The sequence below is a fragment of the Drosophila ananassae genome, chromosome 3R, assembly GCF_017639315.1.
Source record: "Drosophila ananassae strain 14024-0371.13 chromosome 3R, ASM1763931v2, whole genome shotgun sequence".
NCBI classification, from domain to species: domain Eukaryota; kingdom Metazoa; phylum Arthropoda; class Insecta; order Diptera; family Drosophilidae; genus Drosophila; species Drosophila ananassae.
Genome location: NC_057930.1, coordinates 24,476,497 through 24,501,472, shown reverse-complemented (window position 1 = coordinate 24,501,472; position 24,976 = coordinate 24,476,497). Strand labels below are relative to the sequence as shown.

The window sequence follows — 24,976 nt, the reverse complement described above, 5'->3', positions numbered from 1 at the left end:
GTGCCTCCATTGATGACACATAAAATGCCACATTTACGGCCCCTTTAAGACTCCACTCAGTTCTTGTCTTTTCGTGCCGCGACCAACATAAAAATGTTCACTTCAAAAAATGATGGGGTTCAGGGCTCGGTGTATCAGGGACAGGGTTTTTGGTTTTGGGTTCTCGCTCTCCTTGCGCAATCTTTCAAAGTTGCTCACCCGGCCGGCGTACTAGTTGCCTAACTTTAGGACTAACACCGAGAATAACCGCCATTGCAGAATATTGGCCATTTGGTTGTTGAAACCTTCGTGATATCCCCTGCAACGATGGACCAACGAGGTGGGGGAATGCGAAACCTTTCCAGGAATCGAAAACTGGGATCGACCGCACACATCTTGATGTTTGCAGCGGGCTGTCTGCTGTTCGGCAACTCCAGCTTTGAGCAGCTTGTCTGGCCGACATTAATATCATATTTGCTACTGATATGGCCAAGGTTGCCCAAGGAACAGTATGGGTTTAATAATTGTTTTGCAGAGGTTCTTTATTGTGTCTATGAATTAGTTTTATTTTCTAAAATCTAAGGGCTACCATGACCTTGAGCCAAATTAGTTTTTTTTTTTTTTGTCAAATGATGCATTTGTGTCTCTAGTTGTTTTCAAATCAATGAAAATATAATATGGTTTTAAATGAATGGGTTTTTTAACATCGCAGTCAAATAAGAATAATTTATAATTTAAATTACTTAATCCTAGCGACCACCCTCCTTCATCGAAGCCACTGTGCGCCGCAGCTCCATAATCTCTGCCTGCAGGCGGTCCACCTCGGACGCGGATAGCGTATGAGCAGTTCCAGTTGATGAGGCAGTGGCGGTGTTGGAAGCTAGGGGTGATGAAGCGGCTGGGGACATGCCGGAGACGAAATTCACGGCACCCTCGACGCTGGCAATCGAGAAGTCCGGATGAATTTGAGGCGTAGTCACATGGCTGCTGGTGGCGGCCAAGGAAGCCGACGCCTGTGCGGGAGTTCCTACTCCAGTGGAGGTTCCCGGACGCGATGTATTGGGTGTTGCATTTGTTCCGGTGGAGTTTGTGCCGCGGTGGCTGGCTATTAACTTCTGCAGCTTGGAGACGGCACTCTCTCGCTGCGACTCCAGTAGCAGACGCATTGCCTCCTGGTCGCCGGATTTGGCTTTCTCCAGCGAATCGGATCCCTCGTCGACCAGGACATAGTTGATGACATGGGCATGGGTTCCAGGCTTAATTCGATAGATGGGCAGCTCACCAGGTACGCCGCCGGAAAGGGCAGGAATGTCGCCCATCTTTGCCATCTCGCCGCTGACTTGAAAGATCGATGTGTGGCCATTGACGACCAGTGGCTTGGCCATAATGTACGGTGCTGTCACGAACTGGGAGCACTTCCTTTTCGTCTTGTCCACCACGTTGGCCACTTTGCAACCGGCGGTGCTGCAGGCCTTCAACGGTAGCAAATTGTCGCCTCCCGGCGCGCCCGCATTGGGTTGCTGCATTTCGAGTGTATCCTGTGAGACCTGTAGTGACGCAAGCTTTGATGTTCAAACGTTGGTAGCAGCACCTATTGTTCCTGTTAATATTTTCGAGTTCTTTCACTTTTTTTATTTATTTAAACTTGTTTTATTTTCTTGCAAAAATTAGCGGCTTGGGTAAAAACATTTATTTATATCGATTTTCCGCCAAAACATTGGTATTTTTATCGGATTTCGTGTATCGGTCGTATTTGTTGTGGTCACACTAAGAGAAAAATACCAAAGAAATACGAAGACGATTGCGCATGTCGATAGGCCGATAGGCGGGAAACCGCGTTATTTGAAAGTCTCTGTGGGGAAAGTTCTAAGTTGTATAAAAACTAGAGCTTAAAAACTGGTTATTTAACAATTTCCCAATAACCTATTAATCAAAAGGGCCAATGGTATATCTTTTTAATAATACAAGGCTTCTGCTACGCCCAGGTACTTACTTTTTCTAGAGGAGTTTCTTAAGTATCTTGGATCTTCGGATAACTCTTATTGTTAGGTCTTAAAAATGAGCTAAAATAAAAAGTAAATAAATAATTTGCATATAAAATCGACATAAGAGCTTTCAGGTGTCTGGAAATGTAGTGCGTGGGTGCAACGACCACTGAAATGACCTCGAAACTGGCCAAATGGATCTCGACGTGGAGATGGAGTTGGGCAGCGAGATGCACCCGCTTCATTTACATTCCAAGTACTTTAAAAGCGAACGAAGATCGTTAAAAGTCCCTGCTAGGGACTTTGGGCTTTAGTACTGAAACTGGACTGGACAGTTCCAGCCGCCAGCTTCTTTAATTTCCACTCGTCAATCATCCATCTCCATCTCCGACGCCGCGAATCTGGCCGCGAGTCAGAGTCAGAGTTGCAGCCTCATTGTTGGCTCAAATGAAATAATTACTTTAGCGCACAGCTCTGACTCTGACTCTGACTCTGACTCGGGCTCGGAGTCGGACTCGAGGTTGGGATGTGGCTCTGTGCCCCTTCGTGCATCCGCATCCTTAGTCATGGCCAATATATCGACTCGCATTAACCAACGACAACAACTGCAGCAACGTCTGTGCAATAAAATCCACCAACACGTTTCGTCCCGAGTCCGGGAATAATAAGAAATGAAATGCCATTTATTAAGCATTAATAAGTGCAAGCATCCACGTCCATCCATCCTCCAGCTCCGCCAGAGTGCACTCCCATCTGACTCAGCATGCGATGGCGGACGATGCCTGTGGCCATGCCTTCATACTCCTGCTCCTGCTACGACTTGGCCTGCCCTTCTGCTGCACCTTCCTTGGGTTAGTGTTATGTTTACATGCCAGCCACCATTTTGGCCATAAACTCTCGCCAGGAAGCCAGTTGAGGGGGGCGTCAGGATCCCAAGGTTAACTTGATTTGTTTTTGCCCAGAATTCTATTAGATTGCCTTTAAAAGTAGGTCATAAAACAGAGCCATTTTTCAATTTACAAAGCCAGAAACACAAAGTTATATGTTCATATTTAAGAACTTTAAACTATAGGATGGAAAACATTAACATCAAACGAAAGATTTTTGTGCCTTTTGATGGCCATGACTAATCAGAATTCAAGTCGAGTACAAAGAGGCCTCCAAAAAATACAAAAAATATTAATAAAAACTGCACACAAAGGATGGCCGGCACCTGCAGGGTTAACTTAATTAAATTCCATTGCGTTTTGGCTCAGAAATTTGCGCAACATGATGCAATTATGAATTATAAAATTAATATAAAGCGCACTTAACATGCAGGAGCGACCGCGAAGGCAGCGGAAATATTTTTTGACCGAATCCATCCATCCCACAGACACGTCATATCCACCTTTCTGAAACCTTCTTCTCGACAGCTAAGGTTGGGTCTGGACCCTAAAACTTTAATTGCAGAGAACTCTGGTAAAGTGAATTCAAAAAGGGAGATCTCAGATCTGTGAAGGAGAGTAGTCCCTTGAGACTCTTCTTTCTTGTCATTTTCAAAGTATTTTAAATTAACTTTATTATTTTATTGTCTTGTTGGTTTTAACTCCACTTTTGTAATAAAACATATTTAAACATCTAAATATATTTTCTCAAGCAAATAATACTTTTTTAAGTCAAAATCGTAGCTGACTTTTATAACCTTATTAAATCGTTAACTAACTTCAAATGCAGAAAGCATAAAGTAATCCTTGTTAATGTAATAATGGCTTTAAAGTCCAGTACCTTCTGCTCTGTACCTTCCTTAATATACATTTGTATTATATATACTTTTGACCCTCATCAAGGCTGATCGATTTCGACAGCTTTTGCATTTGGAAGGCTCCGCTCAAAAGTCCGGGTTTTCGGCGAGTCATGGCTCTTTACAAGGAATTTGGCGTAATGAGATGGTATTAGTGTTGTGGGTGGGGAGTGGGGAGCGTGTGGCAGGTTAATGAACTTACCTTTATTCTGCAGGTGACAACCCTAGTGCAATTGCCAAAAAAAAAAAAAGTGAATAAGAAAGAGCGTCTGCAGGAGCCTCTAATGGCAGGCATTTGTACATGTCTGGGACTTGTCTGCCACATCGTACAAGTTGCATCCTTTTACTTTTGTTTTTGGCCTTATCTGTCCCTTACTTTATTTCCAAAATGTATTTTTTATTTATTTTTATTTGAGAGTTGGGTAAAAAAGCGAATTCCAAGACTGCACTGGTCAACAAGTGGCATTTTTTTGGGAGTAGGACTTAAAGGGATACTGGACTTATATAGGCTTATATAATTAAGAACTGAAAGGATTAAACCTTGTCATCCTCTCTTATTAAGCTTATATCCTTAAATACAAGTCGCTGAAATTTTTCTCAGTGATATGCAGGCACATTGAAAAGAATTCCCCGAGCAGCTCTGTACTTGGACTTGATCAAGTGTACCAGAAAGTGGCGACGTCTGCCGACGGATACGGTATCCTGTTGTTGTTATTGTTGCTGTTGTTGCCATAGTCTGGCAGACTGGAATCAGGCAGAAAGACAGACAAACCATAAGACAGACAGAAGGCCAAACAGACGGACAGAAGAACCAAAACAACTTCCAGCAGTGCAAACTGCGCAGTGCGCATGCGTAGCTGTTAGACCCGACACACCGCACACAGATACAAACGTATCTGTATCTCGAAAAGCACTTGCACTGCCCGCGGATAGTGGGAAAGAAAGAAGCGATCCCGAAAAATACGAAGGCAACGAAACGGAGACAAACCAGAGAAAAAAAAAAGTATCAGGCAAATGTTTCATTTAACCTTGACTTTGAAATTCTCATTGCAAACTTCGAAGAATGTACATAAAATATAAAATTTTCTTGCTTTTATTTTGCAATTTCCTGTTTTTGGTAACTCAATGTGTTTTTCTCTTTTTTTTTCAGATGAGAGCTGGCCAAAAGACTCCGAACTGATCCTAGAAGATTGGTCCAGCGCCACAAGAAACTAAATTTGAGTTTTAAACTCAAAACGTTTCTCCAGTTGACACTTTTGTACGCCGTGAGAATTGCGGAACCGAAAGGTAGGATATTACAAATTCTCACTCTAATTGGAATCCCTCAAAGGACTGTATCTATGACCCACAAGTGGCCTAACCCCAATATCCTTGTTTGGAACAAGTGTTGCCAGTGTGCATCCGCCATCTCGTTGGCACCATTAATCGAATTGAATGCCTCTGTATCCTTGTAATCCTGTTTCCTCCCGTTCTTCTCGACACTCGCGCCCTGAATGGAATTTGAAAATCGATAAACGGCAATGGCGACGGAAATTGCTGTTGCATGGCGGTTGACACGGTGTTAATGGGCCACTTATAACGGCATTGTTAGCGCTGGTTGCACACAAATCCCTCCCCAATCCCCTACTGCTGGTTTAAGCCATGTTTTTTAGCCATGAGTGTTGGGGCTTTAGCAGCTGCTGTTTTTTGGCCAAAATACGAGACACGTGCCATGTTCCGGAGGCATGAATTATACAGACGTGCGCGCTTCCTTGGCCAAAAGGTGTTCCTGGCCAGAGAGCTGCCGCTAATTAAATTTAATTTAAAACAAAGCTCGGCATTTCGTCAACATTCGCAAGTGGAGGATCGCTTGGCTGGAACCAACCCACGGCTAACTTATAATTGACGACCTGCCGCCGAAGCGAACAGAGTCTTAAATTACCAGAAACACTTTGGCGTGGTGCCTGGCTTCTGGGTCCTGGCTCCAGGATTCTTGCTCCTTGCTGATCAAATTAGATGCCATAAAAAATGTTAGAGTGCAGACAGCGAATCGAGAGGACTGACACTGGTAGAAATAATCTTAGTAGCAACTCTTTTAAGCTTTTAAGACATTGAGGATATTATGCGCTGTATTTTCTGTCAGTGCCAGAACAAAAGGATATTGTTCATAGGACCCTGGAGGATCCGGCGCCGGACCTTCCGCTAAGTACCGAGACATGTTATTGGCTTGTCTGTTTTCTGCCCTTGGCCTTCCTCTGTGTGTGCTGTGTTTTGCCTGCTTTGGATCCTCCTCCTGAGCCGCAGGACCTAAAGTCAAGGAGCAGCTGGGTCAGTCTTAGTTGGACGTCTAATCGTAAGCCCAGGCAGGTGGCTCGAGCCAAACCCTATTAACTTCTCCACCGGATCGCTGGACATTGTCTAACAAAAAATCAGGCAATCAGGCCAGAAAGCGGCTCCAGAAAAAATAAAATAAAGCAAAGAATAAAAAGAATGTATGAGATGAAGTTTTAATATTCATTGATCATCCAGTGAAGTAAATTAAGCTTTTATTATTATATGTCCCAAGGCCAAATGGAAAAAAGTTCATTAAAGAATTTGAAAATATTTTTTTTTATATCGATCCCTTGCGAGTGCATCTTCAATTGGAGTTCCAGTTAAGATGTATATCTTCGGGCCATGTCTGGATCACTAACACACACACAAACATACACAGGCATATTGGCCAACTATTTGTTTACCGTTAGGGGGCAATCAAAACGGCTCGACTCTCCTACCAACTCCGATTCACTCCGAAAAGGTGCCCCACTTTGAAGGCCAGCGGCAGGCGATCCCCACGAACCCTATGATTAAAATTTAGGTCTGATACTCTCGCACTCGGTGGATGGATCATCATCGTGTCCGTGTGTCCGAGTATGTGGCCTGTGATATGTGGTGCATGTGCGTAATTGCCTGTTCCAATCCAGAGATCGCGATCCCTTCTCAAATTAAAGTTTACCTCCTTCCCCTCTATGAGTGATTTGGGGGGCAAAAGTTACCCGAGGCCAAAGATAGATTCAAAACAAGAAAGGAATACTTTTCGAATACTTTTAATCCACTTCGATTTCTATTCTGAAGTAATCTGGTAGACAGACTTGACCAATTACTTTTAAACCCAAAAACTCTAAGTAGTGAATAATATAATCTACTCAGCATATGATTATCATATATATCTTAAAACATGAATCGCATATCCGACTAATAAAGCCAATTACTGAAAACTTCCAAAAGTTTAGGAATATTTCCTGGAAGTAATCGAAATTTGCATGCAACCAATTTTGAAATACTTTATGAACTCTGTTTCACAATTTACGAGTGCATATTGTTAGTCAATTAGAATTTCCATAATAACTGGATTTCGATCAAAGACGACTTATGATTTTTAAAAATCATAAATAAAAAATAAAAGCAAAAACCTGTTCTACCTAAAGGATAGAAGAAAGAAGGTTTTTAAGGACCTTTAGTTAGTTACCAGTTTAGAAATATACTTTTGAAATCAATCTTCAAAAGACTCTGACTAATTCTAAATCGTTTTATAAGGTATAATCGATCTATTTCTAATGAAAACTGACTTATTCAACACCTTATAATGAAAATAAATGTAATTGAATTATTAAATTAAAAAAATACTAAAGTGTATGGTATTTTTCGTTGTATGGTTTGTGTCTCGGCTAGTCGATCGAGGCTCATGTAAAATTGGTGTATAATAAATTGAACCAACCAGTTCTTAGTTTGTTAATTAAATTTGTTTTCTTTAACTAATTCTAGATATTTTATTGTCAACCTAGGTCTTAGGTAGGAAAATAATTACCCAAAGAAGAATTTAAAAACTGATTTTAACTAAAAACTATTGAAACACTTCATAGAATTCGCACTCTTCATTTAGTTTTGGGTCAAAAATGTGATGAATCAACCGAATTTGCGTCCAATTATTTAATTGTTTTGTGTGAAAATGAAAGACCCCTTGGAGGCGTACTTTGCAACCCAGATCCGCAATTAATTCCGCAACAACAAAAATCTGTCACCTAGTTTACTGAACTTGCAGTTTTTGCGAAGCGTGTGAAAAATGCCAGACTTTCATTTTAGACCCCAGAGCTTACCCTATAAGAGTGGCTCTTGGCGGTTGTCAAGTGGTAGTTCTGAAAACCAATATTCAATATGCACTTCATCGCTTTGATCGTCGCTGTGTGTGTGGCCTTTGCCGGCGCTTCCTGCCCATACTCCTCGGGTGGCATTGCCGCTCCTCCCTGCCCCAAGAACTATCTGTTCAGCTGCCAGCCGAATCTGGTGCCTGCCCCCTGTGCCCAGGAAGCTGCTTCCTATGGATCCGCCGGAGCCTACGCGGAGCACATTCCCTTCTATGTTGGATACCCCAACCACCAGCAGGTGGAGCAATACCAGGAGAGGATTGCCAGGGCGGCCCTCATCGATGGACTTCGTGGCTTGACTCAGGGAATCCAGGACCAGCAGTACTAGATACTAGGATCTACTAGGCAACCATGAACGTATATTGAACGGACACTTCCACCGAAAATAAAGTAATTCTTCTAAAAGAAAACAAACACTTTTATCTTTTATTTTAAACTCGAAACAATATGGGGACATTTTCATCGGACTTGTCATCTGTTATGCTATTTCCACTGCATATACGCCATTAAACAGATTATTGAAAGCCATTTCCCGAGCATTTCACCTCTTGAGTTTTCCCCATTTTCCGATCGCCGCTCTCCCAAGCTCTCTCAAGCATTTTTGTCAATGGGATGCGGCGCGGGTGCCAAAAATATTGTCAGTCGAAATTGTTTTCTAGTGCGGTCGGTTGGTCGGCTATCTTGGCCTCCTCCTCAGTGATTCGGTCTGATCTGCTCCACATCGCTCTGTCCAAGTGGATAACGCATATAGATCCGTCCATATAGCTCCGATATTTGTGCACATTTTCCAGCTTTTTCAGTAATGGTGTTTTCCACTTTCTACAAATCGCTGTCATGTGCCGGAGGAGTCCGAGTCGGAATCTGCTGACACAAATGGTGACCCAATTCGGGGGGTTGACCACATTTTACGATTAGTGGCCATAACGGCTGAGTGGTTTGTTTATTTTGCTGTGCGACCACAGCACCAAACGATTCCAAAAATGATTGCATAATTTAGTCGCGCGAGACGCACAACAAAAAGTTCGGTTCCTATTTCGTTTGTGATTCCAAAAAATATCTTGAGATAAGTCGCCGCCATGAAGAAGCTGCATCTGGGTGCCAAGCACAAGGGCAAGTCCTACAAGCCCTTCAGGAACAAGAATCGTCGGGTAAGATCAGCTTGTCTAGCCCCCTGCTTGGACCCCCTAATTCGAATCCCCCTTTTTTAATGTCGCGGCCCTGCCCCCGGCCCGGGACGATTTCGTATATTTTTATCCACTCGATCGCTCGCTGACTGCTCGCCCAGCCTGTCAGTCCGTTGTCGAGACCATTTAAATAAATGTGAAGGCAGTGCCTACAGTGCGTATCAGTAATATACAGACCGAAGTGTCTACTAGGCGGATGAGTGATTTTCTATTACTCATACGCCTAGTTGGCATTCTTTGCATAATAACTCTAATATCTATAAAGAGAACATATCAAGCCTAAATTTTGGTCAAGCACTGTACTTTTATGTTGTTTCTTTTTTAATTTTATTTCTCTCGCCTCTCACAGACTCTTAAAGGGGCCTAGACCAAAGAGACTAGACCGAAATGTTTCTAATTACTCATCTGTGAGATCTGCACGGCATGGTTGCGAAAACCCAGTCAATGTTGATACTTTGCGGTTCTCGTAAACAATCTGCAAGATTCTCGGGTTTCCCCAAGCATTTTCTCGTTATTTGTTTAGATTTCTTCTCTGGCTAGAATGATGCATTTCGTTCTTAATATAAATGTTTTTATGGCCCAAGCACATGGTGGATTTATAAAATTTTCAAATAATAGAAATCAAACAACAATCTGTGACTTCTGTCCGCCCAAGAGGTCAATAAAAATAAACAATAAATACCTGAAAACCCCATTTTAGAGACCGCTGACACCGTCGATATGGCAGGTGAGGCGTATTCTGCTGACTGGCGGTCATCGAGAGTGACGGGAAGGAAACGGGCTGACCATGAAAAATATTTGCCAGGTGGGGGTGGGGCGGAATAGTTGCACTGGAATCTTGCAGAGCAGAGCAATGACCCACCCGCAAGAAACGGGTGGTGGTGGTTGGGATGGAAGGGCAAGCAAAGTTCATTACTAGTTGTGGGGCGCTTTGATGGGGTCTTTGGGCAATCGGCGAAAGGTAAACAAAGAATCGACCCGAACCGAATGAACCCACCCTTCGCACCACAACCAACAATAAGAAAAGCTGAAAAAAAAAAAATAAATAAAGTGGGGAGGGAAACCCTTTGTTTTTGGAATTGCCTTTTGAAAATGTGTAAACGCAAATTCGGACCGTTGCCCCGCGACCTTCCCTGCTAACTGTAAAAGTGGGAGAGTCGGTGGGTGAGTGTAAGGTTGTAGAATCTGGCGCAGGCGCAGGACATATGTGGAGAATTGGCTCCTGCGCATGCTCCCTCTCTCTCTCTCTGGCCGTCTCTCTGCGGGGATTTGACATGTCATCTCTCTCCGCTGGGCTGGAAGTAATTTCTCTCATGTGGCCTCTCGCCTCTTCCGCTGTCATTTTGAGTGAGGAAATGGAAAACGGAATGTTTACGTTGCGGGGCACAGTGGAATTTGGTTAATCCCTATTTTAATTAATCGAGTTTACAGTAAGGACTAATTTTTTAATAAAATTAAAAAAGATAAATTAAAGATTGTAATCTCTTCAGTTATAATATGATTTATTAGTTAATAAATTTAAATCTATAAGATGTTAATATATCTTTTTTCACTTTTTAACAATTTTCTAAAAAAATCTCTCTTTTGAATTAATTATATATCCCCTATAAACTATTAAAGAATTAATAATATTTCCAATTAACAAACAAGAATATAAAAGTCCTTCCAATACTCATACGCCCTGTGGTCCCATACAGTGACAGCATCAAGCTGATGATTTTCCCAGTTCCTTTCAATTTCATGCCCCAAAAGCGTTAAAAAAAGGAATGCCAAGCACTCTCCAGATTATAAAATAAAGGAAAAGTCCAATAAGACACTTAAGCCCTTCCGAGAGCATTCAAGTATTTGGCCCAACAGCTGTAACCCTTTTGGAACTGGCGGGCTTGCCAACAGGTGGACACCCCATAGGCCACCGCCCTCCACCCTTTGCGTCCGGAAAAGCGTTTGGTGCTATCGATTTTCCAGACGCACATCGCTGACCAGCGCGCTCATTTTACTACCGCGGGGAGTGGGCGGTGGACCCTTTAGTGGCACAAACAACTCCGGGCGCACAGTGGGCCCAAGACGAGTGTCTGCACTTGAAATCAAAATTTGTTTACATTCGGTTCGAATGTCTGTGTGTGTTTTTGATTTTCCGCCAGGCTGCCAGTGCCTGAAAAGGGGGTGGTGTGGGTGCTGGTGAGGGAGAATGTATATTGTACAACATCGAACACTGTGAGTGGAGCATTTACGCACTGGAAGCACTGGCGAGAAAACTCTACACGATTTTCCCGTGGCGGAGCAGACTTTTCGCCTTCCACATACAGAAACGATTCAGTTCAGTTTTCAGTTTGCGTGCGGAGTAGAACCGTTTGAATGTCGGAAAGGCGTTTTTATAGAATTCAGAATAGAAAATAAGGGATATCTGAATCGAGTGATGTCCAGCTGTAGTTAATTGTGAAATCTGAATATATAAAAAAGGATATAGTGGGAAACTTATGGGATAAGCGTTAGAAATCGAAGGAAAACACGGCCACGCTCGACTGAAATCACTTTTCGCGACCACCTCCACTCGTCCTCCGCCCCGAGTTTTCCAGTTAGACACTGTGTGTGTGCATATACAGAGGTGTAGAAAGAAAAAAAAAGTGATGTGAGCAGAGCGGAGAGCCGAGGAACGCGACTCGACGCCACTGACATAAATTCCTATTTTTAACTTCCCTGCGGCGATATCCCGATTCCGACCGATACGGAATCAATTCGCCAGGCGTATGCAAATTGTGCTGAAATTAGTCCAGGAAAGCCCGCAGACCTGTGCGAAAAACCCTTCCAGTTAACAGTTTTTAACTTATTCTCTTGGCCCGTGGCTTCCAAACCATCTTTTGACAATCGCCCCTCTCTGTGCTAAGAGTGTGTGTGTCTGTGTTCGAGTGTGTTGGTGTCGGTGTTTTTGTGTCAGTGTCAAAATCGGGTTAGTTTTGGCCCGATGATTACTATTGTCTAACTAAATCAAATATTGCCAATGTCAATGCTAACAGCCATTCGAATCAATACGGTGCAACAATAATTGCAAGCTAATCTCCTGCCAAAAATAGTTAGTTGTCAGTGCGCGAGTGATTTTATAATTAATTTTACACCAAAAAAAAAATACAAAAAAATCAATGCTGATCACAATCCAACTGATAGGATAGTCTTAGTGTCGTCTTCGATATTTTTATAAGAAAAAGAAACTAAAAGCAAAGTAACTGACACCTTTTTGGCAAATACGTAACAGTCTTGCCAGCTCACCGTCATAAGCACCGCTGTCACCATAACCACCGCCACCGGAAAATCCCTAATCATCCCACCAGACTTTGGTGTGGGTGGTTGTTGGTCGTGCCGCCGCTGTTGTTGCACCGTGTCGTCACAAACACCAGCAAGATATCTTCCTTCGAAGAAGACTACCGGGCTGACAGGCCCATGGTGCAGCGCGCATCCTCCTCGGATGCACCCTCCGTTCAGGGCGGCCATCATCGAGAGTCTCGATTTGGCCTTGGATACCCCTCCTATCAGAGTGGATACAACAAACTATTCACACAGGTGCTGACAACGAATTATTTAAGAAATCAAGGGGATCATTTCAAAGGGTTTTATTAATTTTCTTTTATTTTATGGCACAAGATTTCTATTCTATACCACCACTACCATTTAAATATCAAACCATCCATAATATATCCATCAAAACTACTTCCCCAATTGATTTAAATAATCAATTTTTGGTCTTGATTCATGCCAAATTATTTAGCCTTCTCCATGGTCAGAATATGGTCCAAATATTTGCCACCAACTGTTGCGTTGTTCTGGCCAACAAAAGCAAAAGGCCATAAAAGCCAGACATTTCGGCTACTTGGCAGCAGGCCAATTTAATTTGTTTGGATTTTCAGATTTCAGATGGCCGGAAAAATTAATTTCTCTCTAATGCATCCATCAAGGGGCCAAATAATCTTCAATATTGACCTTATTTGATTTACTCTACTCTTTTCAGGGTTCTGCCGACTCGAACTACTCACAACCGTCATCCGATCTGTCGCTAGACGAGGAAAAGGAATCGCTTCGGCGAGAAAAGGAACGTCAGGCCTTAAGCCAGTTGGATAAAGCGAGGGTAAGCTATAATCTCATACTTGTTACTTGGCAACCTATAGCTCGTAATTTTCCGGAATATTGTACTTATTAAATTATTGACAATTTCAGAGCAAACCAGTGGCGTTCGCTGTGCGAACCAACGTAGCATACGATGGCACCATTGACGACGACTCGCCCGTTCAGGGTGGAGCTGTTTCGTTCGAGATCCGGGAGTTCCTGCACATCAAAGAGAAGTACGACAATAACTGGTGGATCGGCCGGCTGGTCAAGGAGGGCTGTGATGTGGGCTTCATACCCAGCCCCGCTAAGCTAGACAACATTCGCATGCAGGTTGTACTTGGTTACTGAAACCATAATACACCAAATCTGAGCTATCTTGATTAATGTTACTTTTGATGATTGTTTAGAACCAAACCAGACCCTCAAGACTGTATGGCACAAAGGGCTCGTCGAGCGGGAATCTTGGTGCGGGCGGACAAGCAGGTGCGGAGCCATCTCGAGGTAGCACACCCCCCACACCTGGTATGACACACATTTCATTCTCCTGATTTCTTTTTTTGTGAGGTTTTATTTCGTATCTATTTATCTATCTGTGAATCGAATTAATTTCAATCTGTATATTTTATTTAATCGCTGTCTTCAATGTAATGTGTTTTTATACTTTTGTAAATCGTCAGCGAAGGCATTTCCTCATCAAGAGGAAGTCCTTCGGGAGAGTTTGTACTCCGCATAGGTCCATCTGAAGGATCCAGAGCCCGAGTCGCGGGCCCGAGTCGATGTAATTGCTGTAATATTGTAATTGGAGGCGTGTTTTTTATGTTTTTGATTTCATTTGAAGTGAACCAAAAATCAGAGAACAAAAAGTGGGCCAGAATCAAAATTCCCGTAATTTCGTAATTTTGTGTTTGATCTAATTATTATATATCATGCGACATCCATAAAAAGAGTGCAACTTGCAATTTGTATGCTTATTGAGTTCACCTGGCAATTCGCTGCAAAAAAACAGAAAACCTAGTCCAGCGAAACGGTCAGAGTATATCGGCCTAGAGCTAGACCTAGTTGTCCCGCATGTCGAACAGTCGAATTCTCCAGGATATCGGCACCCCTTCCAAATATAATATGAAAACCAAAAAAACCACAAAAGAAAACAATACACGAAAGTACACTCTTGCATAGCTTGAATTAGGCACGTTTTTCCTTCGTCCAAAATCAAAGCTCCTCGCCTCATGGTCTGCTTGTGAACTTATCCCTAGCCAATGTGAACACTATTAACTGCACTCAAAAAAAATCTCTTCTCGTCTAAACACACAAACGGTTGACCACCTCACACACAAAATGCGACCAAAGATCCCTACAGTACAACACCGCGCAAGAAGAAAACAGGTTTGTCAATGTCTCTCATCAGATCAGATCCTCAGAAATCCATTTCAATCGCAGATCCTACCGCTAGTCCAGCTAATCTAACAGGGTTGCAGGATAAGGAAGCTAAGAAAACTTTATTGGTAAACAATTTGAGGCAGTTTTGAGCCCATTAGATCGATTCAAAATTAAAATAATTGATAAATTGATACAGAAAACTGCAGAAAGAAAGTCTGAACACAGGAAACACAGCTTAAATTTTATCCAAAATCACATTGTTCTGTATGTTGTGTAAAATCCTCGCTTATGTAACTTCCAAATAATCAAAATATTACTAGAACCCATTGCTAGAATCGTAACTAGAACCCGTTGTTAGCAAAGTAACTAACTTAGTCATAGAGATATGTTTTAGATTATCATGTTCGAATAGATAAGATACATTCTAGGTAGAATCCTCACCCTCGAGAACAGCATTTAATGGTGCGTAGAGCAGATCCAAAAAAAAGTTCAAAATCAATCCAAAAATTTTCAAATCAAATTAACCAACCTGGCACTACAAAAACACACGCCAAATTCCACCAAAACACCGACGATCAGATCGCTGATCGGACAATCTGTATATACTTACTAAACCACACGTGTCTTTAGTATTTAATATATATTATAAATAAATAATAAATTGGCCTAGCAATTCGTACTGATCGATCGCACTGGCTCGTACCAATCATAATCTCGCTCATCCGTTGCCATTATCTCGTCCTGTTTGCCATTGATACTAACGCTCAGGTGACGAATCAGATTCCATGGGACCAGGACGACATGGCAAGACTCCGCTGGCGACGCCGGCGAACAAGGAGAAGCGCAAACCGTTCTTCAAGAAACAGGAGACGGCCAGTCCCTACGATGTGGTACCCTCGATGCGACCCGTTGTCCTTGTGGGACCCAGCCTGAAAGGATACGAGGTAACGGACATGATGCAGAAGGCCCTCTTCGACTTCCTCAAGCACCGCTTCGAGGGCCGGATCATCATCACCCGGGTTATGGCCGACATTTCGCTGGCCAAGCGCTCCATCATGAACAATCCCTCGAAGCGAGCCATCATGGAGCGCTCCTCCAGCCGAAGTGACTGCCTCGGCAAGGTGCAGGAGGAGATCGAGCGCATCTTCGAGCTGGCCCGCTCCCTTCAGCTGGTCGTGCTCGATTGTGATACAATCAATCATCCGTCACAACTAGCGAAAACTTCATTAGCGCCAACAATAGTTTACTTAAAGATTAGCAGTAGTAAGGTAAGCTTTCAGATCCTTCTTAATCCCAGATCTCCAATTCATTATTGGCTTTATCCAAACAGGTTTTACAGCGTTTGATCAAATCACGCGGCAAGTCGCAGGCGAAAAACCTCTCCGTTCAAATGGTTGCCGCCGAGAAGTTAGCCCAATGTCCACCGGATATGTTCGATGTAATCCTAGATGAAAACCAGCTGGAAGATGCCTGTGAGCACATTGCCGAGTACTTGGAGGTGAGTTCAGTTACTCACAACACAATCGGTCACAACAGGGACTACTCGTACATGGCCCCAATCCACAGCCATATCTTCGTCAATTTTCATCCGATTCTTGAGTGGAATACCTCAATAGATTTGTATTTTGATTCCCTACTAATCTGCATCAAAATCTGAAATACAAATTTTCGATCCATATTTTTCAAAATTTTCTGATGGACCCCTTGCAAAATCCGGAATACCCACATATGGCCCCAATCCACGGCCATATCTTCGTCAATTTTAATCCGATTCTTGAGCGGAATACCTTAAACGATTTGTACTATGATTCCCTATCAATCTGCGTCAAAATCTGAAATAAAAATTTTCGATGCCTATTTTTCAAAATTTTCTGATGGACCCCCTTGCAAAATCCGGAATACCCACACTTGGCCCCAAGCCATGACCATATCTTCGTCAATTTTAATCCGATTCTTGAGCGGAATACATTAAACGATTCGTACCACGATTCCCTACCAATCTGCATCAAAATCTGAAATAAAAATTTTCGATCCATATTTTTCAAAATTTTTTGATGGACCCCCTTGCAAAATCCGGAATACCCACACTTGGCCCCAAGCCATGACCATATCTTCGTCAATTTTAATCCGATTCTTGAGCGGAATACCTTAAACGATTCGTACCACGATTCCCTACCAATCTGCATCAAAATCTGAAATAAAAATTTTCGATCCATATTTTTCAAAATTTTCTGATGGACCCCCTTGCAAAATCCGGAATACCCACACTTGGCCCCAAGCCATGACCATATCTTCGTCAATTTTAATCTGATTCTTGAGCAGAATACCTTAAACGATTCGTACCACGATTCCCTACCAATCTGCATCAAAATCTGAAATAAAAATTTTCGATCCATATTTTTCAAAATTTTCTGATGGACCCCCTTGCAAAATCCGGAATACCCACATATGTCCCCACGCCATGGCCATATCTTCGTCAATTTTCATCCGATTCTTGAGCGGAAACGATTTGAATTACCAACTAATTTCTTAGTAACGCTGATTGCGTATACGTAATTTTAAAGCAGCGCCATTGTAAATTGCGTATACGCATGGTTGGCTAATATTCCCACTTAAAATAAGTTTCCTTCATTAAATAAATAAACAGTTTTAGATATTAATATAAAATATTCCATTGCAGACTTACTGGAAGGCCACCCATCCGGATATAAGAGCAGTGCCGCCCATCGCCCGCCCCCTGCCGCAGGAGGCCTCACCCTCCGCCGATCCGACGCGCCTGGGACCGACGCCACCAGGTAAAGCCACACCTGCCCGCCCGTTCGGGCTCATTTAAGGTCGCATTGCCATTCTCATAAACGCGAATCCACCCAGACCCCCCGATACCATGTGAAAATTCAACGAAATCAATATCGTTATCGAAATCAGAGTCACCCATTGCCCCATTGAAGATGATCCAAAACCCCACCCATAACACACATATTTATCGTGTATATATCCATATATGTACATAGATTTTGTATGTATATTCAAATATACATGTCCGATATCAGATCAGCGTAAAACGATTTTCATTTGCTTCTCAAACATACTTACTCAACACAATTATACAAAATACAATTCTAAAAATGTGTCTTTCTCAAATTCAAATTCCCATGACTGTACCGTTAAACCAATCGATTCTCGTTCTGGTTCTCTCTCCCCCCCGTTTCAATATCCGTCTCTCTCGCTGGGTGAGAGCAGTAGATGGCGAGGAGTTTATCGATGAGCAGGATCCCAGGATGGGGATGTCCGGCGGAGAACGCGAGGGTAGTCGAGAAAGGGATCGCGGAAGCAGGGAACGGGAGAGGGAAAGGGACAGGGAGCGAGACTACTGGGATCGGGAGTTCAACCGGGATCGCAGCTCCAAGGAGCGGGAAAGGGATCTGGAGTGGGAGCGGGAGAGGGCTCGCGAGTGGGAGAGAGAGCGGGAACGAGATTGGGATAGAGAGTTCGATTGGGACCAAGGTAAATTTCATTTCTACTCTTTGCTTTCCTTTCTTTTCGTTTCCGTTTTTACCAATACTATTTTAACTGTAAATTCATGCCTCAAGATTGGAAATTGTATTTGAAAGAAAACTTGTATGGGTCCTGTACTTTCCACTTGCAGTCTAGATAGCATAATAAACAATTAGAAGTGTATCTATGAGTCCGGAAGTAGTCACCGAAAAGTAGCTTCTGTTTCCCACATCTCCACTCCATCCATCGATTGTATGTAGCTACAGATCATGGCATAATGTACATTGTATTTGCAATTCCCGCTTTCTAGAGACACCTTCTGTATATACAGCGACTCCGGTATCCTAAACTTTCATTTTATTTTTCATCTATTATTCTTTTGTGGCCACACACTTTACAGCATTCACAGCACGCGACATACCCGGTCCCTTTACGACTATGCTATAAACCAATCGAATTTCAAATCCAACCACCAACAAGACCAACACTAAAAGCGACATCAACTCAACAAAGTACAAAGTACAAAGCCAAAGACAAAAAATCGTATCTGAAAAACCAAATCAAATGGAATAAGTAAAGCCCTCACCGACCGACCATCTCCGACGATCTCCACAAGTACAACTCTTTGCCCAGAATCTCAGTTGAGATGAAGAAAATACTTAGAATCCCCCTAATTCTAGCTGACTAAGATTTCCACTTTGCTGTTTGAGTTCTACTAACCGACTAATAACGATATCAACGATATCAGACCCCAAGCGCTTCTATCGAACATCCGACATCAATCGAAACAATCGATCACCAATCGAATACATCTATTCGCTTGTCTTCACCGACTGATCTGTACTCTGTACTTGTTTTGTAGTTACTCCGGGTGTTGTGCGCCTCTAAACTGCCGCGAACTTCGCCACCTTCTTCTACTCGTTTTTTTCACATTCTTCCGGGTGTTTTCAACTCAATTATAATAGATTTACATGTTGTGTTCCGTTGTTGTCGATCCTTATGTTTTCATCATATCAAGTTACCAATAGAAATTAAAAACAAAATATTCATCCAATAATTTAGATCTGGTTTAGTGAGTACTACACCTCCCGTGATGTGTTCTTGTGTTACATATTCTTTCATTTTAGTTAACTCTAATAATGCCGTCCTGAAACTATCCCCAAAAACCCTTGAACCCATACCACCCAAAAAGTATGCTAGGGTTTTTGATTTCTTTTGTTTTGCATTTTTTCTTGTTGGATAATCATCCGAAATTAAAAAACCATATAGAGTAGGTCAAGTTTATTAAAAAGAATTAAGGTAAAAGATACTAGATTATAAATATAAAGTTTTTAGTTGCCAATATGTCAGTTTAAAATATTTCAGTCTTTATGAAAACTTTACAGAACAGACTTTGTTAAACAATTTTTATTTTTTATTAGAACTTTAAGTTCTGCAATTAATTTAAATATTAAATTTATAAAAGGTTTTAGCTTCAACCTATTTATATTATTTATTTATTTCGTAGTCAGTCTTAAAAAGATTTGTAGGTTTCTATCATATCTTAGGCCACTCAAAGAAAATAAAGAACTTGTAATCATATTTTTATAATTTGAAATAAATAACGATATCCCTGTAAATGAAACCTATAGCTTCAGGTATTTAAGAAAACTCTACACCCCACTCTATCTATATGCAGCCCTATTTCTGATGGCCCCGTTTGCCTTGGCCTGATGACCCCCTTTTATCGCCTTTAATGACCCCCTGACCTATTTGAATGCTTTAGTTCTGGTTCTGTTATTTTGGTTTCTCGTTACACTTTGCAATAAACCGCCCCTAATTAACATCTTGACTAATTATCCATATTGGCCGTTTTGCAGGAGGAACCTCTTACCATCACAGCCGCCGTCAGCCGACCTCGGTGCGCCACCAGGAGCGTGGAGGTGGTGTTGGCGCCGGCGGCGGCGGTTACGAACGGGACCGTGACCGCGAACGAGATCGCGAGCGGGAACGGGAAAGAGAGCGGGAGCGAGAGCGTTACGAGCGACGGGAACGGGACCTCATGCACTACGACCTCAATAGCGACGAGCTGCTGGACGAACGGAACTTCGAGTATCCCGCCATGCGCAGCGGTCCTAGCGGCGCCTCCCACCACGGCCACCTGTCCCGGGGTGGTCGGCTGCTGGACGACCAGGACTTCGAACGCGAGGAGGCGCACCTCAGGATGAGCAGCTCCCGCTACGGACCCTCGACGCGGATCGATGACCCGAGGGACCTGCCGCGCGGCGCCACCGTTGTCGATCGCGATGAATACAGTCCGCACAGAGGTGGTGGGAGTAGTAGGAGAATGCTGAATGCCATGTAGGAATCGTGGATATAGGGGTGGGATCAGATCGATGCGAGAGTGCCAGGTTTGATGGAAGCACGCGACAATAGTTTTGATCTTGACACGATACACCACCGCCACCAGCCTCAGTCTCAGTCTCAACCTCCGCTCCAGTCTCAGCCCCACCCGCACCCTCATTCCTTGCCCATGTCCATGCCCATGTCCTATTCCCGAGCCAAGCCCCGGCCTCTGTCCCTGCCCAGGCAATCGTCGCTGCCCAGCACCACCACAACGAGCCGGCCCTCGATGGCGTTCCTGCCGCGCCAGCACAGCCTGGATCCGCAGTGGCTGTCCTCTTCGTCGACCTCCGCCGGTGCTACCGCCATGGGTCAGCCCCGATCTCGGCGAGAGCTCTTCCCGCTGCGCCACCAGCCGCAGTCGTTCACCCAGACCCGGTCCCACAGCCAGTACATGCCGGCACCGCGGTACGATCCCCAGTCCCATGGTCACGCCCCGTCCCAGTATCGCTACACCGTGCAGGACACCTCCTTCGCCCACCCGCCACGTTCGCTGAGGGAGGAGTTCCTCAGTCCCACCCTGAGCAAGGTCGAGGCAGTCACGCACGCCATTCGCAACAAGATCATCGTGGAGGAGGACGAGGAGGATATCCTGAGTACGGATCGGTTCTATTAAAGAGATTTCAGTCCGCCCCAGTCACCCCGCTTCGGTTCAATTATGGATGACTTTGTTTGGGGGGGCAGGGCAGGTTAGCAAAATGCAAATTGCAGCAGTGCCAAAACACAAACACACATTTGTAAATGTTCCATTCGGTAGCCACCACACGAAACACACAAGAGTACACTGACAAAAAAAGAAACACTCGAGAAAGTAGAGAGAAATGCGAGCGTTGAAAGCCAGGAGAAACCAGAAGCAGCCCAATGCCAAGTGGGGCCTTATGTGTCTTAAATGCTATATAGCTAAGTGTAATCAGATTTTATTTAAATAATGTGAATTTAAATTAAATGGTCTAAGCCTAATGTTAAGCTAGTGACAGATGACAGGTCCCGTTAATGAACGTTAATGAAAAGTTAATGGTTAAAAGAGAGCAGCCCGCAGCCACCCAACAATATTTGTTGGCACCCACAATGGGTCTTGTATTTGTTATGCAATCGATTGACTAAGTACATACATAAGTGTCAGCTTTAATAATTTAGTGAACGTGTCTTAATCTAAGTCAAGCCACACAAGCACACCCACAAGAACACACTACACTCACACACTCAGTTGACTGTGAACCGATTGAAATCTCTTTAATCTCAAATCGATGTCTGAAACACCCAATCTAAATCTAAAACCCTTGCTAGAATGCAATCAATCATGTAAACATTTCTTCAGCCCAAAATTCCTAATGCTATATATTTCACTACAGAATCGGGAACAGTGCTTTAAGAAAGCATCTTCCAGTCCATTATATATTTTTGAAATAGCCATAGAATATCACAGAAGTTCAAAACCTTCAAGTAGTTATAATCTAATATTTCTATACCATTTTCTATATTTTAAATCTTAAATAGCACTGTCCCTAAATCATTAACTTCTTCAACTGCAATACTTCCCTTCGACCTAGATACCTTGTTGCACCATATCATGCCACACACCTGCCAAAAAGCGCACAGTCCGCGGTGGCAAGTCCCAGCTCCAATGTTGGACTGCCCGCGAACAAGCCTCCAGCCAGGGTCAGGATACAAGAAAGCAAATCATGACCCCGGCTTAGGTATAGCGATTTAAACTACCAGTGCCTTATAAACCATCAAATCGAGTATCTCAGAAGCACACACCACTCCTCCCAGGATATCTACCAGATCCCGAAACTAGATCATTCGAAACACACCCCCACATCGTATGCGTCAAAATTATTGTTCAAGGTTTGTTGTTAGTAAAAAAAATCGTAATGTCGAGAGACGAGAATCGTTGATCTGGCCCATTCCGAACGAGCAATCCTTTTACAATTCCAACCACCATGCTAAATTATGTCGAACCCTACAACGATAAACCGCACTGCATTCAAATCGATCGCCACCACCTGGAGTATGTATTGAAGAGTATAGCTAGTTGATCTGTAAGCACTCCTGCAGAACCCATCCTACTGTCCAAAGACTACACAGATAGAAGAACAGAAATCACTGGGTAACGTAGTCGATAAAACGGAGCACTCCTACGTAGAAGATAGACCATGCCTGGCCATGGCCCGAGAAACAAATATTTAAAAGAATCTAGTACTTTTTGATATAAGAGATAAAAGGTGATATAATTACAATTTTTGGACAACACACGACAAATACAGATACATAGAATTGTTAAAAAATATTTCAAAAGTATCTGAAACTGATACCCACAAGTGAAAATGCTCAGAAATCAGGCAGGTTATTTTGAAAATCAAAAAAGGTGACTATCATACTAATTGGTAAAAATATATTTCAATATGTTGTCAGTTAATTGTTCCTTTGGGAAGCTATCTTTCGAAATGTATTCGTATTCCTGGAGATTTTATTTAGGATCTTCCCTGCCGACCTAGAGCTTGGGCCTATGGATTGAGGGATGGGGTTGGTCAAGGCACTGGGGTTGCTTTAAAAAAAAAAGAGCAGAAAAAGTATATTACAAATAAAAACCTGAGAACGAAAAGCAACATACGATACGCAAGCACTTCTTGTAAAAAGTGGAAAACAAATATGATCTATGTATTAGCTATACCTAAATGAAATATTACTTTTTAATACTAGCATAAAGTTGAGAAACATAACTAGATACGATCCTTTGGTGTTAGGAAGGAGGTAAACGGAATACTAAGTTAAAGAACAACAACAGTTGCGAGTGTGTAGTTAAGAAAATTGCACATAATTCACAGAACTGGTAATTCGATATATATATATATATTAAAATAAATGGATACACACATATATAAAAGTACATAGAAATTTATACATGAATATGTGCGTTCTAACCATAATTAACAAAATTTAAACCGATACAGATACATCAGCCGGCATTTTGTAAGCGTAAAAACCAGAAAACCATAAAATCAGAAAAACCAAATACTAAATAATGTGAACTATAAAACTAATAGATAATCCCAGTTAAAGGAAATGTAAAGCGAACTTTGCCACAAACATTTCATCAGATTTGATAGGAATATGTTGATGATATTTTATACGATGCCTTAAATTTCTAAACTCAAATTTTTTTTTTTTATAAAATTTCAGAAAGTTAAACTTGATAAATTCGAAAATTCCAGTACATAACCTTCTGATCAGATGGACAAAAAAGGTCCCGGGGCTCGCAGCCTGCATACATTTTTGAACCAAAAAAAAAAAAATATTGAAACAATGAAAACAAAAACAAACTGGTTTGCTTATAATATATAGCAATTTTTTGTAATAATCAATTCTTATTTCCATTTAATAAAACATAAAAATACTAAAGCCAATCAATTTAAATTTGTAGACACTCTTAAAAAAAACTCAAACACAAAAATGCAAGCAAATTTTATAGCAAAAATACCGAAATCTTAAAAAGAATACGCCTATATATAATTAAATTTAGCGGTAATAACTTCTCTACTTTTCAAGCCACTTAAGTAAAAAACAAAATGAGTAAAGCAACTTCGGCTTGTCGAAGTTCTTATACCCTTGCATTTTTATTAAATCCTTGATCGATTCTATAATGCCAATAGTAAAGACTTGTTGAAATCATCAGACCAATGAAAGGATAATAGATAATTTTTTGAATTTAATGCCTTCTGCAAGGGTATAATTAACGTTGAAGCAAACCTTTATTTTTTCGCCTAATTCCAAATGTTAAACTGAAGAAGAAATTTGAAAATCTGTTTGACGAGAGCACACCTGAGAATTCCCTAATCAATAATTCTAATGGAAAATATTATGATTAACCAAGAAGTTCCCCCTACCCTCAACACAAAAAAAAAACACAAAAGCCGAACACAAAATAATAGTGGAAATGTCAATCCAAATCCCAATTTATATTAAATATTTTATACATGCAAAAAAAAATTATAAATAATGTAAAAACAAAAACCAAAAAAAAAAATGTGAAAACCAGTAATTTAAATCCAATCAACAATTTCCAAGAGTTGTATGTAAATAGTTTATGATATTTCAATTTGTTATGAAAATATTTAGTTAATGAACTTTGTAATATTCTTATTTTGAATGGATCAGAAGATATTCTGCGGCCATTTTGTTTTGGTTTTCATTTCCCGCCTTCGATTGTTGTTCTCCGTATGTTTTTGGAAAATACGTAGTTAAATGAAAGCTAAATTGCAAATAAAAGCAAATACAATAAAAATATTGAAAATATATAATTAAAGACTTATTAATGGGGGAGTTGAAATTAAAAGTGGTCTGCTATTTACCCCAGTAATATCAATGGGTTAATGTTGTTGTTTTTAATGCCAAAACGAATCGTGTTTTGAAAAACAACTCGGGGGACAGACACACTCACAAAAATAAGACCTATAGCCGGGCAAGAGAGTCCCCAAGAGAGGGAGATCTTGGAGCTTTGGGGCATGATGGACTCTCTTTCCTGCTCAT

At 41.9% G+C, this 24,976-nt stretch overlaps 3 protein-coding genes across 25 annotated transcripts; 2 read left to right on the top strand and 1 right to left on the bottom strand.

The window, feature by feature from the left end:
- Window positions 1–503: 503 nt before the first annotated feature.
- On the bottom strand, window positions 504–1,711 carry LOC6497584. Its single transcript, XM_001961727.4, has one exon. The coding sequence runs from the start codon at window positions 1,503–1,505 to the stop codon at window positions 729–731; it is 777 nt and encodes a 258-aa protein (XP_001961763.1). The 5' UTR covers window positions 1,506–1,711; the 3' UTR covers window positions 504–728.
- Window positions 1,712–7,900: 6,189 nt separating this feature from the next.
- LOC6497941 (vitelline membrane protein Vm32E) lies at window positions 7,901–8,324 on the top strand. The gene has a single exon (XM_001961728.3). The coding sequence runs from the start codon at window positions 7,921–7,923 to the stop codon at window positions 8,236–8,238; it is 318 nt and encodes a 105-aa protein (XP_001961764.1). The 5' UTR covers window positions 7,901–7,920; the 3' UTR covers window positions 8,239–8,324.
- A 215-nt stretch (window positions 8,325–8,539) lies between these two features.
- On the top strand, window positions 8,540–24,744 carry LOC6497942 (voltage-dependent L-type calcium channel subunit beta-1). Of its 23 annotated transcripts, none has more exons than XM_032451431.2 (10): window positions 8,540–9,058; window positions 13,095–13,211; window positions 13,301–13,522; window positions 13,600–13,693; window positions 15,350–15,837; window positions 15,900–16,067; window positions 17,250–17,364; window positions 17,810–18,073; window positions 19,924–20,406; window positions 20,611–24,744. In XM_032451431.2, exons 1-10 carry the CDS (start codon window positions 8,987–8,989, stop codon window positions 21,060–21,062), a joined length of 2,475 nt encoding a protein of 824 aa, XP_032307322.1. In that variant the 5' UTR covers window positions 8,540–8,986; the 3' UTR covers window positions 21,063–24,744. The 23 variants fall into 23 exon arrangements, 17 of the variants coding, with proteins under 17 accessions (XP_032307322.1, XP_044572377.1, XP_032307324.1 ...); XM_044716442.1 differs by adding an exon at window positions 14,540–14,575 and having other exon boundaries at window positions 13,600–13,714; window positions 15,338–15,837; window positions 19,924–20,724; XM_032451430.2 differs by lacking the exon at window positions 8,540–9,058 and adding an exon at window positions 11,380–12,649 and having other exon boundaries at window positions 13,600–13,714; window positions 15,338–15,837.
- The last annotated feature ends 232 nt before the right edge of the window (window positions 24,745–24,976 follow it).

What these genes read in the sequence shown, in the direction of transcription:
- LOC6497584 (XM_001961727.4), bottom strand. Translation starts at nt 1,505, where the DNA reads ATGCAGCAACCCAATGCGGGCGCGCCGGGAGGCGACAATTTGCTACCG.
- LOC6497941 (XM_001961728.3), top strand. Translation starts at nt 7,921, where the DNA reads ATGCACTTCATCGCTTTGATCGTCGCTGTGTGTGTGGCCTTTGCCGGC.
- LOC6497942 (XM_032451430.2), top strand. Translation starts at nt 12,530, where the DNA reads ATGGTGCAGCGCGCATCCTCCTCGGATGCACCCTCCGTTCAGGGCGGC. An exon ending in GCCAGTTGGATAAAGCGAGG is followed by an intron (nt 13,212 to 13,300) that starts GTAAGCTATAAT and finishes TGACAATTTCAG; the next exon opens with AGCAAACCAGTGGCGTTCGC. An exon ending in AGAGTTCGATTGGGACCAAG is followed by an intron (nt 18,074 to 19,923) that starts GTAAATTTCATT and finishes GCCGTTTTGCAG; the next exon opens with GAGGAACCTCTTACCATCAC.